This window comes from Eleginops maclovinus, chromosome 2, assembly GCF_036324505.1.
Source record: "Eleginops maclovinus isolate JMC-PN-2008 ecotype Puerto Natales chromosome 2, JC_Emac_rtc_rv5, whole genome shotgun sequence".
Classification (NCBI taxonomy): Eukaryota; Metazoa; Chordata; class Actinopteri; order Perciformes; family Eleginopidae; genus Eleginops; species Eleginops maclovinus.
This window is the reverse complement of record NC_086350.1, coordinates 4,857,892-4,874,631: the sequence shown is the minus strand read 5'-3', so window position 1 is coordinate 4,874,631 and position 16,740 is coordinate 4,857,892. Positions and strand designations below refer to the sequence as shown.

Sequence of the window (16,740 nt, the reverse complement as noted above, 5' to 3'; positions counted from 1 at the left end):
GGGAAATTCGGGATGTGCGAAAACACACGCAAACCTTTAGAAAGCATGAGTGATGACAACGATTGAGTAAAAAGTCATATATTCGAAATGCAATGAAATTAACAGGAAGATTTTTGGCTATTTTGAGGATTTGGTTGCTTATTAAATACAGTGTTCTTTTGTTTGAAGCTGCAGAAAAGCAAACACTTAAACCGTTACAATTATATACAATAACTACTACAAACCATACTATGAAAGCAAAAAGTTTCTTGCTCAATTTCACCTCCAAAAGGCCAGAGATTCGGTGCCATACAATATCTTTAAAAAAAAAGATGTTTCATTGCTGACCAGTTCTGTTAACTTATTTTATATAATTGTATAATTCTTTGTTTTCTCTGCCTCTATTATATGTTATATTGTTACCCTATTTATGCGATTATGTTTTTTTAACATTTTAAACCTGCGCAACGTTGCACACTTAGCTCTTTAAACAGCAAAGACTCTCAGCCAATAGAAAACAAGTAACGGGAGAGTTTAAAAGTCCTGCAGCTCATACCAATGCAGGGGCGTACCGTTTTGTTTGTTTTTAATTGTACTGTTCTTTTTTTCAGTTTAAAAACCATAATCAAACATGTTTAATAAATACGAGTTTGTAATATTTGAAAGTGTAAAAAGATACTGATAGTAATCATGTTTTGCTGTTGAAAATAAAATATACGTTTCTCCTTGCACACCTACGGCACATACTTGAGCTCTTCCGGTGTCAAAGTTGACCAGCAGGGCTGTCATGTCTTTGTTGCCTCTGTTGTGAATAGAAGAGCGGCATTTATGGAAAAATAACAGTTATATGTACAGAAGAAAGTAATTAAAACATCACCCACAACAGGTACGTCAACGTTTATAAATTCTGCTAATTTGTTTTCTCTTTCTTTTGCGAGGATTCTCAGTGGAAGCGAAACCATTCATCCATGCTAAGTTAGCTTAAGAGCTAGCTGTTGGCTAACATTAGCTGCACTTGTGGCACTGCTAAACATTTGCTTTAACGTTTAAGTGTATTTTATTACTTTAAATAGAAAACATATATGATTGGAATAAGTTAGCGACAGACTCATACCTATACCTGCTAGCAGTGTACCCTAAAACCTTAACATTTGATAACTGGGTTTCATTCGGTGTTAGCTTGTTGGTTAGCATAGCTACAGCAGAAGCTGCAGGTGTAGTTGAATAATTTCTTGTTTTGCTTATAAAATAGGGCATGAATAAGAGTGTTTTACTATCGTATTGTGTAACCCCCCATCAAGTTATCCTTTTTGTTTTGTATTGTTTATTTTATTTTGGTTTATCTTTTGTTGCTAACTCCACAGTTTTGTGTACAAAGCCCTGGCACATGCATTCAGTTTCATACACTGCCAGACTCTCAGTTTGCTTAATATCACCTAGCCATGTTTCCTCAATTTGCATATTGATTTATTTAATAAAGTCAAACCACCCAAAAGATGGAGGACAAGCTGAATGGATTTCCTGTTGTGTCCCCGGAGTATCTTCAGCAGTGGTGAGTTTTCCTCCACAATGTGGCCACAGATTAAAAACCTCTGAATGGCAAAGAGTGATGAAGATGAAGTGAAAGCATGTGCGCCCCTTTTCCTGTTTTGTTTTTCCATTGTTTTCATGATATGCCATTTGTTCTGTGCACCGTGGATGATGATAAACAGGGCTGTGGTTATTGTTTTGTTGTAGCTCGATGGCCTTATACTTTGGTTTAATTCAGGCAGAACAAAGGGAAACTTGTTGTTAGTGGAATTATCTGTTTTGTTAATATGATGTGAAGCTGTTTTACAGCCTCTTAAAAACGAACCATTGTTTACTGGAAACTAACAGTGGGTATTCATGTGGTGTGATCTTTATATACTCCTTATTGAATTATATACAGTACAGTCCAATTTATAACTTCAAACTCGTATTCAACAGAGCTGTAATAAATACTACCTTTTTATTAAAGTAATCAGAATCACAAATCCTTTATTTTGTCCCGCAATGGGGAAATTTACATTATTACATCAGCAGAAAGTGCAGATAAAGTCAGGAGAATAGACTTGCATACTTAAAAAAAAAAGACTAAGTATGCACACATTATTAATAAAAAACACAACAGGTTAAAAACATAAACAAATAGTAGATTAAAACTGTTTCAAAGAAGCACTGGTGGTCATTTTGAAGTAGGTTGGGAGACAGATAAGTTGCCAAATGTAATACAGATTGACAGATTTGTCATTAACTTATTAACTGGCTCTGAATAATGATAATACAGTGAATCAGAAAAGCACATGGTATAGTTATACCCCTTTGGTCAAACTCACCATGCAGTTCGTCCCACTGCTATTTCCCTTGTTGTATCAATACGTTCCTCTGTTTAAAAAAAAACCAACATCTTTGTCACAGGGTTCAGTCTGCACAGCAGTTTCAGGCTCTCCAGGCACACCAGGCACAATATTCAGGCTACGACCACAATCACCAGTCCCACTACCCCGAGGGGCCGAACGGAGAGGCAGCCATGGCTCACATGGGTTATCCCGAACCCATGATGGAGCAGCAGGAACCGGATAACCTCGCAAAACGTACTATGATCTAATAAAACATCCTCATTGTGTATAGATCTGCTGCTTTAGCATGAAGTGTTTGCTCAGTGTTGACAACAATAGGTCTTCACATTTAGCCCTAAATATTAAGGTCTGAGGAAGGCTTTGTTCTGCTGCACGCTATTAGCATCCTTGCTAGTGAGTGGGCTTGTGATGAAAAGCTTTTGTAGTAAGTGACTGACTTTTTAGATATCTTTGGCTTCTAAAATAAGGTGTAGTAGTCTTATGGTTTGCATGGAAGTTTGATATGTGTCCAAAACTTAAATTAGATGGAGTAATATAGAACAGTCAGATAGATATTATCTATTTGTGGGGTGGATGAAGGTTTAGATAGTTAGTGCTTTTGATTTGTTTACTAAGTTGAACTTTTCCTGCAGCTCCGGCCAAAAAAAGAGGCAGAGCAGCTCAACCCAAGGAACCCAAGGCCCCCAAACCCCCTAAAGTCCCCAAGGCACCCAAGGCACCAAAGCCACCGAAGCCCCCGAAGCCCCCTAAAGAGCCAAAGGCACCAAAGGCCAAACCGGGCCCAAAGCCCAAGAAGGCGGCTGAGGGTCAGGCAGACGGCAAGCAGGAGAAGATCGATGAGAGCTTCAAGAAGGTGAAGAGGAAATTCGACCGCTTCAAGGGAATGTCCGAGGAGGAAGTCATGACAAAAACTCTCCCCGACCTGCTGGATTACAACCTGGACTATGTCATTGTAAGAGTCCCTGTTCAACTGTCAAGCAAAACAAAGTTGCAATTAGAAAGACATTAAAAGGTTAGTAACGTGCATTGCTTTTCACTCCAGATTGGTATCAATCCCGGACTGATGGCAGCTTTCATTGGACGGTGGTTCCCGGGTCCTGGAAATCATTTCTGTGAGTACATGATTTCAATTTGTAAAGACACTAGTCTGCAAAAATGATCCAAAAGTGTTATATTAGATCTTAAAAACATGTGGGAGAGGCAAGTTTGTAGTTGTGTTCTATCTTTGCAAGTGAGCTTAATATGTGAAGTGGGGTTACTCGGGTTCAAATGAACATCTATTGCCTTATTAGTATATGTTGTAAATGCATGATAAGCAGTATTTGGGACACCATTACCTTCAGTAAATATATATCTGTCTTCGTTTGCTAGAGAGATGCATGACTGATGGATGATTTTGCATTTCAGGGAAGTGCCTGTTTCTGTCTGGATTTACTGAGGAGCTACTGAACCACACGTCCGACACCCTCCTTCCTGTCAAATACAAAATGGGCTTCACCAACATGGTGGCCAGGGCGACGCCAGGGAGCAAAGACCTCTCAACGTAGGCCTTTAGACATGTAGTCATGCAATCATATATTGATTTAATATAAAGTCTGGATTGCATTGTAACACTCTTTTATAACCGTGTTTTGTTTTCATCTCAACAGAACAGAGTTTCGTGAAGGAGGCAAAATTCTCGTAGAGAAGCTGAGGAAGTTCAAGCCTCTGATTGCTGTTTTTAATGGAAAATGTAAGCGTCCTACTTCTGCAGACGAACATTTCCTATAATGTAGTTGTTCATATTATTTAAAGTAATATTCATCTTTCTTTTCCTCCTCCAAAGGCATCTATGAAATGTTCTGCAGGGAAATGTTTGGTAAAAAACCAAAGAAACTAGATTTCGGTCTGCAGCCGCACAAAATCCCCGACTGTGACGTGGTGAGCATCTTTAGCCTTAAACAGGGATGATTGCGTGTCATAAATAAAGTCTGTTTACCAAAATGAGTCTTTAAATCCACATTGCAGGCCCTTCTTTGAAATGTGAATAACCGTATAAAGTGCTGATCTGACGGCGATTTCCCTCCGCAGGCTCTGTATCTGATGCCTTCGTCCAGCGCTCGCTGCGCTCAGTTCCCTCGCGCTCAGGACAAAGTTCACTTCTACATCAAACTGAGGGAGCTCAGAGACGAGCTGAAGGGTCTCCAAAAGAGCAAAGAGATCGAGGAGATTGATTACAGATTTGACCTGAAATTGGCCAAGGGTAAGCAGAGTAACGGATGAATGGATGTGTGTTGTTATTTGTCATTCAACCTGGACTTAACCTCTAAGTTGCATTGCATTTGAAACAGGTTTTCTTAAATTGAAACTAGAAAACAGGATTGTGACAAACTATAACCATTTGAGTAGTTTTCACACTGCTACTGTAGTTCAGTTTTTACTTTCCAATAAATGCTAAGAAGCATTGAAAGAGGTAGAATCATTGGCTTGACACCTTGTGTGTTTCAGTACAAAATACAATAAAAACCCTGCCTTTTAGTTTGATTTCTGGATCCAGTTTCTATGATGCTTTACGTCATCGACTCTCCTTCTGTTTTACATCCACAGAGGATGCCAAGAAGGCGGCGATAAAGGAGGAGCAGTACGACCCGGGGTATGAAGATGCGTACGGAGGAGCGTACGCAGAGCGGGGACCTGATGGAGAACCGGCCCTGCCCCCAACCAACGGTCAATGTACATTCTCAACTGCAGAAAACACAGGTACCACACACAGTGAAATATATTACACCCCATACTCCACTTTTATTAAATCCATTGTAGGTTGTTGAAATAAAATGTCCATTGAAATGAGTGTTCAGCATGATGATACATGTACCGGTTCAGCTTTTAAGGGAAATAATCCTAAAGATTTGATATAGCATAACAGGATTATATGTAACAGGATTACAGCTGGCAATCTGCAGTGTTATAAAATATCAGGTATATTTATGATTCACGGGGTAGGGAAATAAAGGAACATGATTCTACAAGCCAGATTTCTTCTGCAAAGTCAAATTTCTTATTTTATTTTTGCATGTCATGATCCTGTTTTTTTTTTGGCTAAACTTAATATAATATTTGAAGACTTTGATTCCCGTGGTGGCTGCATAGGATTAATTAATAGTCTTGTGATATGTCCAGAAGGTTGTAAAGTCCACAAAGAGGTAGTCACATTCACAAAGTTGTGAATGAAAATATTCAGCTACGATCCATATTAGTTGGCGTTGAACCTTAAAAAAAACCCTTTTCAAAGTGGTTACAAAACAGTGTCTCCTATAACCTGGTTTCTCAGTATTACCGAGATTATATTAGATAATTACTTTAGTCCTGGTTTCTTTAAGCACTTAAACACAATCATTTGTTTCATTGTATTTATTTAGAATGACAAACACAACCTCTCATGTTAGATTTGCTCTCCTGAAGTGTTTCAGAATACTGAAAATAAAACGTAGCCAGTTTTTAAGGCGCTATCCTTTTGGCTTCATCTATCAGGATAGACATGATAGACAATCAGTTGTGTCAGATGAACCTCAGCCCGGGTCTTCAATGTGTGTGTTGTGTGTCTTCAGAAGGAGCGCAGGAGGCGACCACGTCACAGATCCCAGAGGGCCAGCTGCCCGACGGACAGTGGATGACTCAGTCCTTCGCGGATCAGATCCCAGACATCAGCGGGGGACCAAAGGATGCAGGCGTATAATGAAAAGACTGATTTCTCAACTTTTAGATCATTTTTTCTTTCACTAGTGTCCGGGTGGAGTAAACACACTTAGATGGACTTTTCCTTTTTTAGAGGTCTTGCAGAATATCTTTTCTGCACTTTTTTTTTTGGTTTGTGATCTTGTATTCCTGTTTGATCATCTTCACGGCAGTCTTTTTAAATATGTGAAATCAGGGACTTGACAATGATGCGTGACTGTCCTCGGAGAAGGTCATGTGATTAAGCGTTTGTTTTGCCTTTGTACTGTACCATACTGCACTGTGATGCAGTAAGAGGAAACCTTCACGTCTACTGTTCTGACGGTAGAGGAAACATTTTAAAAGCTTGATTTACCAGTGTGAGCACATGTGATCCTTACTGAGGATTTAGCTAGCATTAATGTGTAAATTCATGGTGCTATGAACTGACCACGCTGCAGAAAACACACTCAGCATGTTTTCCACAGAAGGGGATTCCCGGCGAGCCTTTCAATATAATGTTACAGGTTATATTTTAATCTTTGACCACCACATTTTTTTGCTTTTAGGAATTTTAGAATTGTTTTGTATGTTTATGAAAATGTCATTCACAAGGAATTTTAGGAAACATTTTTCCATTAAATGTCTTGATGATGCTTTTGCTATATTATTGGATCACTTTTCAGTCATTTGAGCTGCTAAAGCAAGTCAACCAAACAATCACTCTATTACTGGATACTTTTTTCGTGCATAAATGTAAAGGGAAAAAAAGCTGAGTCTAGCCTCTAAAATAAGGAGATGTTTCTCTGTTTTTTACCATTTAATTGAACATCTTCGCTCTTACAAAACAAACATGTAAGTACACTATATCGAACTTTAACAAAGATCTGTTAGATTCTGAAACAGGTCTTGACAGTAACATGGTTTTAACTTTTGACCACTGAGCATCCTCTATAGATCATATAAAAAACAACATTAAGTCTTTTTAATGAATTCCACTGAATTGTTTCAGGCGTTTACTGATCAAGATTCCTTCGCGTCGGGCTCCCTGATAAGCCTGTCTGTTGTTCTTTTCCCCATATGACCGCCTCGCTACATATTATCCCGCTTATTACACGGCCAGATACTAAACAAACTAACGACTCGACTCCCAATATTAATTGAAATTATTTTATTGACTCAAAAATGATTGTTTTTCTTCCGTTAAGAAAAAAAACTCCGTTTCACGGCGCACCAACGGCTGGAACTGCGACAACAACAACAACTTTACGGCAGCACTGATGGCGGTTTTCTCTAACTGTTCAAAGCTGTTCACAGTTTCTGATCCACTAACAAGTTCTTAAACACTGCAGAGCCAATACCGTGTTCCTGTTAGTGTTTACTTCCTGTCCGTCTTCTTCTGGTGATTTATCTGCCGTCCAGCGCTCCGTCTTTTAACTTATTTTCCCTTCTCTCTCTTGATCCTCCTTACCAACGGTCAATAAAATCCTTGACAGCGGTCTGTACTACTGGATTAACAACGTGTCACATGGTCTGAATTGACCAATCAGAGCAGCAGGGCGTTCATTGTGCTTTGGCAGTGAAATGGCTTCATTTAGCCGATAGTCCTACATGCCCAAATGTCCTAAAAGGTGCGCTTATTGACTTTGTTCAACATCTATTGTCGTTTCCTTTCATTATTATCTTTACGAACATTTGTGTCAAAGGGACCCTAAAATCAAGTTAGTCAAATGGTTCCTCAAGGTTATCCAAAGACCTTGATGTGAGCACTTTAAAGGTTAAAGCACCGATTTTGCTCTGAGGAACATTTAGGGAAAAATTGTGTTATTATAAACAGGATTTTAAAATTCCCTTTTTTTTTGACACTTTAAGCACCAGACTGCCAACTAATTCCAGTATATTCTTTCACTACAGCCGACAACTCACACCAAAACCACCTGGATTAATAAAGGTCGTTAACAGGTTAGGTTGATTTCTAGGTGAACTGTCCCTTTAAGCTTTTGGTCTGCACCTCAGAAGTTTGTGAGTTGATTCACATGATTAAAACATAAACTAAAAAAGCATTTCATACACAGACGTGTTAATAAATATTAATTTAGCTACTCATATAGATATATTCCTTTCATAAAAGGTCTCCCATTTGTAATGGTAATGTGCTTTTTGTGCGTGGTTAACGGCTCATCAAGTGTCCGTTACCTTCTGTGGTTTAAAGACGCTTCATCAGGTGTGCTAAACGAGGGGGAGCTGGTGGGACCCGTGGAGTTGAAGGAAAAGAGGTCCAGGTTTCCGTTGTTGTCCCAGTTAAGAGATTTATTGGAGTTTGTAGTCTTTGAGGTAATGGGTTTATTGTCTGTGTTTCCTCCTGTTCTGCTTCTGAGGTCTGAGTTAAAGGACTGCTGCTCTGGAAATGCACTGGAGGATAAACAGACACAGATAAAAACATACTTACAATAAGTATCTTTTATAAAGTGCTATTTGTTTGGCAAAGACATAAACAATAACTACCTTAAAATATCTCATTTATAATTTAATGAATAAAGCATTTTTTATTATCTTATTTTAGAAGCCAAGCCTACTTGAAAACAGGTGAATATATTTGAGAACTTCTATTATTTTGATAGTTTATGGTGCAATAAACACAATAAACTATGTGAAATAATGAATATATGTAGAAACCTTATATTACGAATACTGGAATCTACTGGAAAAGCTTAAAAATGCACCTTAAAAAAGCATTATAAGTGCTTGAATTTGGCTGATAATGGTATTAAAATCCTAAATTAATAAACCTGAGGTTAAAAACAATTTAAATTAAGGTATTCAAGTGCACACACCTGTTCATGTCCTTGCCTCCACTGCTCGATGTGTTCCTGAAGAGATCTCCAGTGGAGGTCAACAGGGATGATATCAAGCTGTCACCAAAAGGACCAAAAGAGCACGAGTTTAAGTAAATAAGTAACTTAAACTAATAACTCATTTCTTATTTGTGCAAATTAATTTCTCAGTGCAGTAACAGATGTTTAGTGACTGTAATTCTTTGCCTTCATTCCCTTCTGGTTGTGGGTTCAAACCAGTTTACCTTTTGGTGAGAGAGAAGGTAATCTCAACGGGAAGCAGCAGGAGAGTCAGCAGATATAAAACCACTTTCACCGGAAGAAAATCCATGAGCCGAGTCCCTCGAGAGTCACCACCATGACTGTCCCTGCACGCCTCACACAGCACTAACACACACACACACACACACACACACACACACACACACACACACACACACACACACACACACACACACACACACACACACACACACACACACACACGAATTAAGAGTTAGTATATTATTAATTGTGGTAGATTCATTCATTAAAAGTACATTAAGTTATTTATAATTCGTATGCTATTTTCAACCAAAAGAGATCAGCAAATGGGGCAAATATAAAATCTTTTTGTGTGCATTACTTTGTTCTAGGTCTGATCTACTTATTATAAATGTTTTTGGTACAAGATATTTAATGTTCATGCAAGAATGAATTTAAAACCTGCAGCTTTGTTATCCCCTCAGAATCACAGGTGCGAGTAAATATTGTTTACTATTCACTTTTTTTGCATCCTTTTCTAAACAAAGAAACAAATCCTTACATTTAATTCTTCCCCATTATTGATGCCAACCAAACCCTTTCTCTGACAGAGATGTGCTCCTTCTCTCCTCACCTTTCTTGATGCCAGCAGGGAGGTTCTCTACTTTCAGGCCCAGCCACCAATCCTCTTCCTCTTTAGAGTTGAGTCCGTTCAGCAGGAACTCCTCTGACCCTTGATCTCTATTTTTCCAAAGCTCACAACAAGTGGGGTTCACTGAGTCTGGTTCCACAATCAATCCGGGACGAAGGCTCTGTGTTCCCAGCAGATCTGCAACAGACAGTCAACTGATAACAGCACACTTTAGCTTGTATTTAAATGATGTGTATCAGAGAGTCAGGTGTGAGGAAGATGAAGGAGGAGCAGCTCACCTCTCTCTCTCAGGAAACGAAGAGCATCCATGTAGCCGTTGTGGCAGATCTCGGCTAGATCCTAGAATAAAAACATCTTGAAGCTTTTCTTTTATATTACAGAGAATCATTTGTCTTTTTAACTCTTTTAAGGCTGTGGTGGCCCTGAAGGATCAAAATACAAGGATGTTTTCAAAAGAACCACAATATAAAAAAAAGCACTAAAACATTGTTTTTTAAATCACAATAAAAGATTTCGCAGAAGACTGAAATTACAAAAGAAACACTAAAACATTTTCTTTTCAAACTTAAACATTTCAAAAACCAGTGCAAAAGTTACAAAAATACATGTCACAAAACACCCAAAAAATACGAAATAAAACAATACATTTATTAAAATAATAATAATAATAATAATAATAATAATAATAATAATAATAATAATAATAATAATAATAATAATAATAATAATAATAAAAACGCTGAAACATTAAAAAAAATAAAACAGGTAACGTTTTGATCTTCAGGGCCACCGGAGAATTTTCTTTTCTCGGTTTGACAGAAAGTAGAGATTCTTCTCTGCTGTTAAAGCTCTCAGTTACACAGACATGTTTCTAAGACAGAGCACCCACCTCCAGGCTGGGGGGGAGGAAGGACGTACAGATGCGGTGCACGTTGCCGGTGGTGACCTGGATGCTCACGTTGCCGTAGTGCACCTCGATGAAGTTGAACCTTCCCGCTCTGGGGCAGATGTCACTCTCTCCGGAGAACGGAGCCAGAGTGATGGTGTTCCTCTGCTCGAACAGAGGCATGTTGTTGCTCAGAGCGCCATCCATGTAGTACTGAGTGGAAGGAACAGAAATGGCTGAATGAGCTCTGCGTGTATTTATGGCACGCACGCTACATGTGTGTTTATAGTGGATGCATGTACAAAAGGGAAAAGCTAAAAACATGTTTATTCAGTGCATTCAGGAAATTAATGACAGATAACTAGCTTTGTTGTGTGCTTTCCCCTCTATGTGTGTACTGATATTACCCAGAGTACCTTGTGCAAAACTTAAAGATTTCCCAGTTTGGATGAATAAAGTATTTCTGATCTGAGATGGAGCTTTAACTCATACATATGACTTTTAAGTTTCAGGTGAGAGAAAAATAAAAGAGCAAGAAAAACAAGCACCAATCTTATACGGGCTGTATCCATAACTTCAGATATTATGAATGTAATGCATGGTTTATTCTCCTATTGTCAGTAAAGAAACTAGACTCTGTATGTTGCTTGTTTTCCTGTTTTTAATTGGATAGTTTGGGGGGAATGTGTTTTATTTGTGTGTGTAATGTTGTTTGAGACTCTTTGTCAAGAAACCTGTTTTATTAATAATTAAAGTTATTGTTTTTCATCTTTCCCTTGCACATATGAAGGTGTTCCCAGAATCCTACTCTAATCTGATCAGAGTAAAACCACATTGGATAACATTTTCCCTCTGATCCTCTTACATGAACTTTAGTTGTACATGCCGGATCTACTCACCACTCCACGGTATGAAGGGGGGGTGAAGCCACAGTAAACAGGGAAAAAGCAGCTGCACAGCAGAACCTGTAAAGGAACAATCCAGAAGAAAAATCGGATACCATCAGACCCTCAGTTACTACCAAAACATATGCTGTAAAATCAGATCAACACTGAAAACCTTTCAAGGACACCAACCATGTCCATTTTTGAGTGTAAGATCGGAGGTACAGGGGTCAACAATTTAATAAAGTGAGATTACAGCACGGTTTTATGCGCGAGCCAATCATATTAGTGTATGTTAATCCGAAGAGTTATATCTGTTTGCTGATTTCTTGTATTTGCCCCATATCGTATCATATGTCCTGCTCTCGTTACTCCATCGTACCTGGATGAGCTCCTCTCTGGTTTCGAACTCTGACACCAGGACGTTTTTCCCATCAGTCAGTCTGGTGAGGGACACGCAGAGCCTCCCTGACGCCCGCAGGTGAGCGTCTTCCGGAAGCTTCTCCAGCAGCGAGTCCCTGACCGTCAGCAGCAGGCTGAAGCTCGGGTGGAAAACCCCCAGAGTGTGTTTCCTGGCTTCTCTCGCCACGGTCAGGACATCAGCACAGAGCTGCTCTGAGGAGGAACATGCAGGAAAATCAGTCTTTGAATCAGTCTTTGGATATTGATAGAGTCAATCTGACTTAGAATAGCTTATTTATCCAGGGGGGAAATTAGGCTTTGTGATAGTTGCTTAATTTTTGATGTGATTTTTAATATTTACATAAACACAAGAAGTTCGTAAAAATGGGCAATAAAAGATCAAATATAATACACATACTGTATTTAAACATCGTAAAAAAGTGCAATAAAATAAGAAAAAAATATCAATATTACAAAAACATGTATATAAATAAAAATGTACACATTAAAACCATTGCAGTAATAACGTTAAACTTCAATAAAATGAACTATTTATATTGTTTTGTCATTATTTTTGTTTGGTTCTTTAGACCTTTTTCTGGATCGAAGAAGCAAAAGTTTAACCTCTCACTAAATGCATTCTGTAGGAAATGAATGCATTTTCAAGGCTTTGTTAATGATTCGTTTCTTATCTCACTGTTTTGTTCTTACATCACATTTGTATTGTATACTTTCACCTGCATTTAACTTGTGTTATTTGAATTGTTTATTTATTTGTATGTCTTTAAGTATACTGTTTCATTGTTGGAGGAGCCTGGGAATAAACATTTCGATTGCCAACAACTCAATAAGCCTTTGTTTGTTCACTTTAATATATGCATCTGCCCATACCTCCTCATTCAACAGTGTAAAGTGTTTAAATACTCTCAATGTATTCCACATATGTATATATTTCACATCCTTAATCTTTATTGTTGTTATTGTAAATATTCTTCTCTCTTTTTTGCACTATTTTATTTATCTTATTTGCACCATGTATGTGGAGTTGTTGGAGGAGCACGCGACATAAGATTTTCATTGCCAACATATACGTTGTATCTGCTGTGCATATGACAAATAAAACCTTGAAACCTTGAAACCTTGAAACCTTGACTGTATATCTATATACATTTAAGGATGTTACATGGAACATTATTTGTTTATTATTGCGTTCTTGTTTATTATGGTCATGTGTGTTTGTGAGTGAGTGACAGGTGTTGTCCCCGCTTGGCCTCTCCTTTGAACTCCATGTGACCTCTGGAGTTTGCTCAAGCTGATACATGAACTCAGTGTGTGAACAGGAAGCCAGCAGCTTCAGCGTTCACTGCCAGGTTCAACAACAGAGAAACTCCAGAGATAACAGACCAGTGAAGGAACGAAACAGCTCATACATATAGTGTGTCGCAAAACAAACATGCTATCGTATACCTCTAATGAAGTTTATAGTAAAACATACAGCTTTTATTTGTTCTTTAATATGATCATTATCCATTTACAAGATAAACATTAGCAAGTAAATAAAATCCAAGTACTGCAAGTGTGTCAATGTAAGTGCAATGCATTTCACACATAAACAATCATAATATACAAATCAAATGAAGACTAAAAACACAAACAAGCAGGTAGAGATATACAGAATTTAAATGTTTATATTTCTGTAAGGTAACTTCAATTTGTAAGAATGTAGGATAGTCATATTTCATTATAAGTTTATTGGAAAATATTATATATTTTACAGTTAGTACTTAACTTTCACTCTTAATTATTTAGTTAATAATGTCTATACTGTTTCTTATATAAATAATATAATCATCATATTGTGTTTTGATGACCAAATCTAAATACAACTACTGTGCCTCATTTATCTCCCAAATTAGGGTCAGATTTAGTTTATTTTAGACATATATAAAGGGGAAAAACACATGTTATTACAAAATGAAGTACTGTAATGGGAAATAAACTTTGAACTCAAAGCATTAGTTGATCATTATGAGACTGTGACTGTTTCACACATTTCGGAGCAAAGCAAAACAAAAAATATTGTTAATTCAGATATAATGTACATTCAAAAAAACATATATTTTATTTGTTTTATAAAAAACATTATCTTTTATTTTATAATATTTTTTCTGTAGTTTTTATATTTCTTTATATGCCAAAAATGTCTTACTGAGTTGATGGATCCATCATCATACACCAAAGCAAAGTTTCTGGTATGTGAATCAAATTTGACAATCAACTGAATTCTGATTCTGAGCCTTACATACTTTTTAAATGAAATGAATCCACGTGTCTTTTTTTGAGTCTGCATCGTGAACTCACCGATGGGAATCCCCACGGTTAGAGCTGCAGCCACCAGACACCCGGACGAGGCTCCGCAGATCTTGGAAGCTCCGTGGACGAGGCGCGGGACTCTCTGGAGGAAACAGCTCAGAGCACCCAGGTAATAAACATTCCTGAAGCCACAGCCTGCAAAGGAGATGTTCCACTCCTCGTCCCAGTCAAACATCTTCTCTGAGGATCCCATCAATCCATCATTTAATGTACCCTCTATCAGAGTTCAGCAGGTGCATTTGGACCCTCTTCAATATTCACTGAGACGTAAACATGATCTTATCACCACTACATTCCCTTTATCTGCTCTGCTTCAGTATTGCACAACCCACTCTGCTCAGATTTCAGGGATTTCGTAATAGCAAGAGTGTAAATAGGCCGACTGTTTAACATGTCACTGAATCTTGAAACTTTGCCAAAAACATGTCCCACTAAGAAAAGTGCTAATTCTGTTGGAAATGAATAACATTTTCATGAATAAAAAGAATCAAGGTTATAATCAGAGGGTCTTTTGCACAAATGTAAGGTTCTTTCATAGTTTTATTTTTATTTTTTATTAATTTAATGATTATATAGTGGCCCATACAAAATCAGTTGTACTCGGATAGGAGATACTCATTTCAACTTAATAAAAAAACAAAAAGTAATAATTTAATAGAATAATATTCTTACCAAATGAAAGAGTACATTGTAATATGTATTAAAAACTACAAACAGTGAATTTTGAATAATATTTACCATTATTTTGTGGTTGCTCAAAATGCGTCCCACATATTCGTCACCACAGATATTTATAAAAGGCAATAAAATCAGCCAACTACAAGGTCAACTACATTCCCGAGGACCCCCTTTTCAAACCTTCAGCTTTACTGTATGCTTCAAGATCACTCAAGCTCCTGTAAGTTTGCTATTTTCTATAAAACTTGTACATTTTTTATCTGACTGCTACTGTCACAACCATAACATGTCAACACCGTCTCTTTTGTATAGAAAATATTAGATTAGATTATGACATAAATGTATACTTTTTAAGACGAGGTCTGGGGTAGCCAGCAAACGAGGGGAAACAAGATGGCTTATGTGAACAACTCTTGCATGTCATGTAAAAGAGTAGGTTTTTGTCACCATCGTCAGACATCACCACCGTCAGGTTTTCTGTCTGACGGTGGTGACAAAAACCTCCAAATTGTCCTCAAGGGAGGCTAAAGTATATTTTTTAACCACAATAACAATACACTGCATGCTACTACCACCATTGATGAACCATATATATATATATACCATCGGCCTATCGCCCAATCCTAGGGGATGAGGTGTGCCTTCTCTCTTTCTAAATTCACTATTATGCCATGTTCATTTGGCTTACGTCATGGGGGATGCACATAGTGCACCTGATACCTACCTACATAGCACATAGTACACCTACAATATCCCTTGTAGGCTATGCATCTCCAATGACTAAAGCCAAATGAAAATAGCATGACAACATTTAACCAAATATATGTTAAAACAATATATTTCCACACTTGAATTTGTCATCTGGTATTGGTAAGACTACTCTGACTATACCTTATAGGAGGCTGAATTTTCACTGGGGTCAGTAAAAAGTAATATATGTCAGTGGTAACCGTCAAACCTTCAACTCTTAAGTCAAAGTGTTCAATATGTCACTCCCGCTTTAGATGAAACGCAGCTTTTATAGTAATTACACTCAACTTTGACTTCATGTATTTTAGGAAGTTATGGCTAGGCAGCAGCTATCTGTGGAGGAGAGAAGGAGAAGAAACGGGGAATATCAAATAAAGCGGAGAGAGAAAATACACAGTGAGGCAGAGTTAAAGGAGGAATACCTCAGAACGGAAAGACAAAGATGGAAGAAGAGGGTGGAGGAAGGGAAGCTAAACACTTTCTGTATTTAGAAACATTTCAGTTTATGGAAAAGAGACTAAGACGTAGTTATTCATTCATCTGTTCTTCACGTCCAATATACAGTTTATAGTCCAGTTTACAGAAGAATATTATGTATTCTTTTATGAGTAGGGGGCACTAGATGACAGTTTAAGAGGATGTCAGTGATGAATTGTACATTATTGCAACTGGTAATCACTTTATTTTTTAGCTATGATGATTTGATATTTGATGATATGGGGGTGGGGTACTTTTATTAATGATATTGCTTAATTGTACCTTAAGTTCCTTAATGAAATGTTTATCACATTTCTCACAATTGTTATTTGTTGTACCAAATTGTATAATAAAGTTGTTAAGCAAGGCATTGACTTAAGTGGTATACATTTTGGAATTGTATGTTGTAATGAGAGCACTGTCACCACCGTCAGATTAGTGTCACCACCGTCAGATTAGTGTCACCACCGTCAGAGGGAGTTTTATTGGTTTTAAATGAATATGCGTG

General features: G+C 37.6%; 2 protein-coding genes across 3 annotated transcripts; one reads left to right on the top strand and one right to left on the bottom strand.

Moving 5' to 3' along the window:
- The first annotated feature begins 737 nt into the window (after positions 1–737).
- On the top strand, positions 738–6,709 carry LOC134883473 (G/T mismatch-specific thymine DNA glycosylase-like). Of its 2 annotated transcripts, XM_063911847.1 has the most exons (11): positions 738–865; positions 1,460–1,531; positions 2,419–2,594; positions 2,993–3,312; positions 3,403–3,472; positions 3,768–3,903; positions 4,010–4,092; positions 4,186–4,280; positions 4,431–4,602; positions 4,947–5,099; positions 5,948–6,709. In XM_063911847.1, exons 2-11 carry the CDS (start codon positions 1,476–1,478, stop codon positions 6,073–6,075), a joined length of 1,389 nt encoding a protein of 462 aa, XP_063767917.1. In that variant the 5' UTR covers positions 738–865; positions 1,460–1,475; the 3' UTR covers positions 6,076–6,709. The 2 variants fall into 2 exon arrangements, with proteins under 2 accessions (XP_063767917.1, XP_063767923.1); XM_063911853.1 differs by lacking the exon at positions 1,460–1,531 and having other exon boundaries at positions 749–865.
- Positions 5,133–14,813, bottom strand: LOC134883462 (patatin-like phospholipase domain-containing protein 2). Its single transcript, XM_063911837.1, has 9 exons — positions 14,316–14,813; positions 11,935–12,167; positions 11,568–11,633; positions 10,672–10,881; positions 10,061–10,121; positions 9,765–9,959; positions 9,133–9,274; positions 8,888–8,965; positions 5,133–8,465 (listed from the first exon to the last, which is right to left on the bottom strand). Exons 1-9 carry the CDS (start codon positions 14,518–14,520, stop codon positions 8,246–8,248), a joined length of 1,410 nt encoding a protein of 469 aa, XP_063767907.1. The 5' UTR covers positions 14,521–14,813; the 3' UTR covers positions 5,133–8,245.
- Between the last annotated feature and the right edge of the window lie 1,927 nt (positions 14,814–16,740).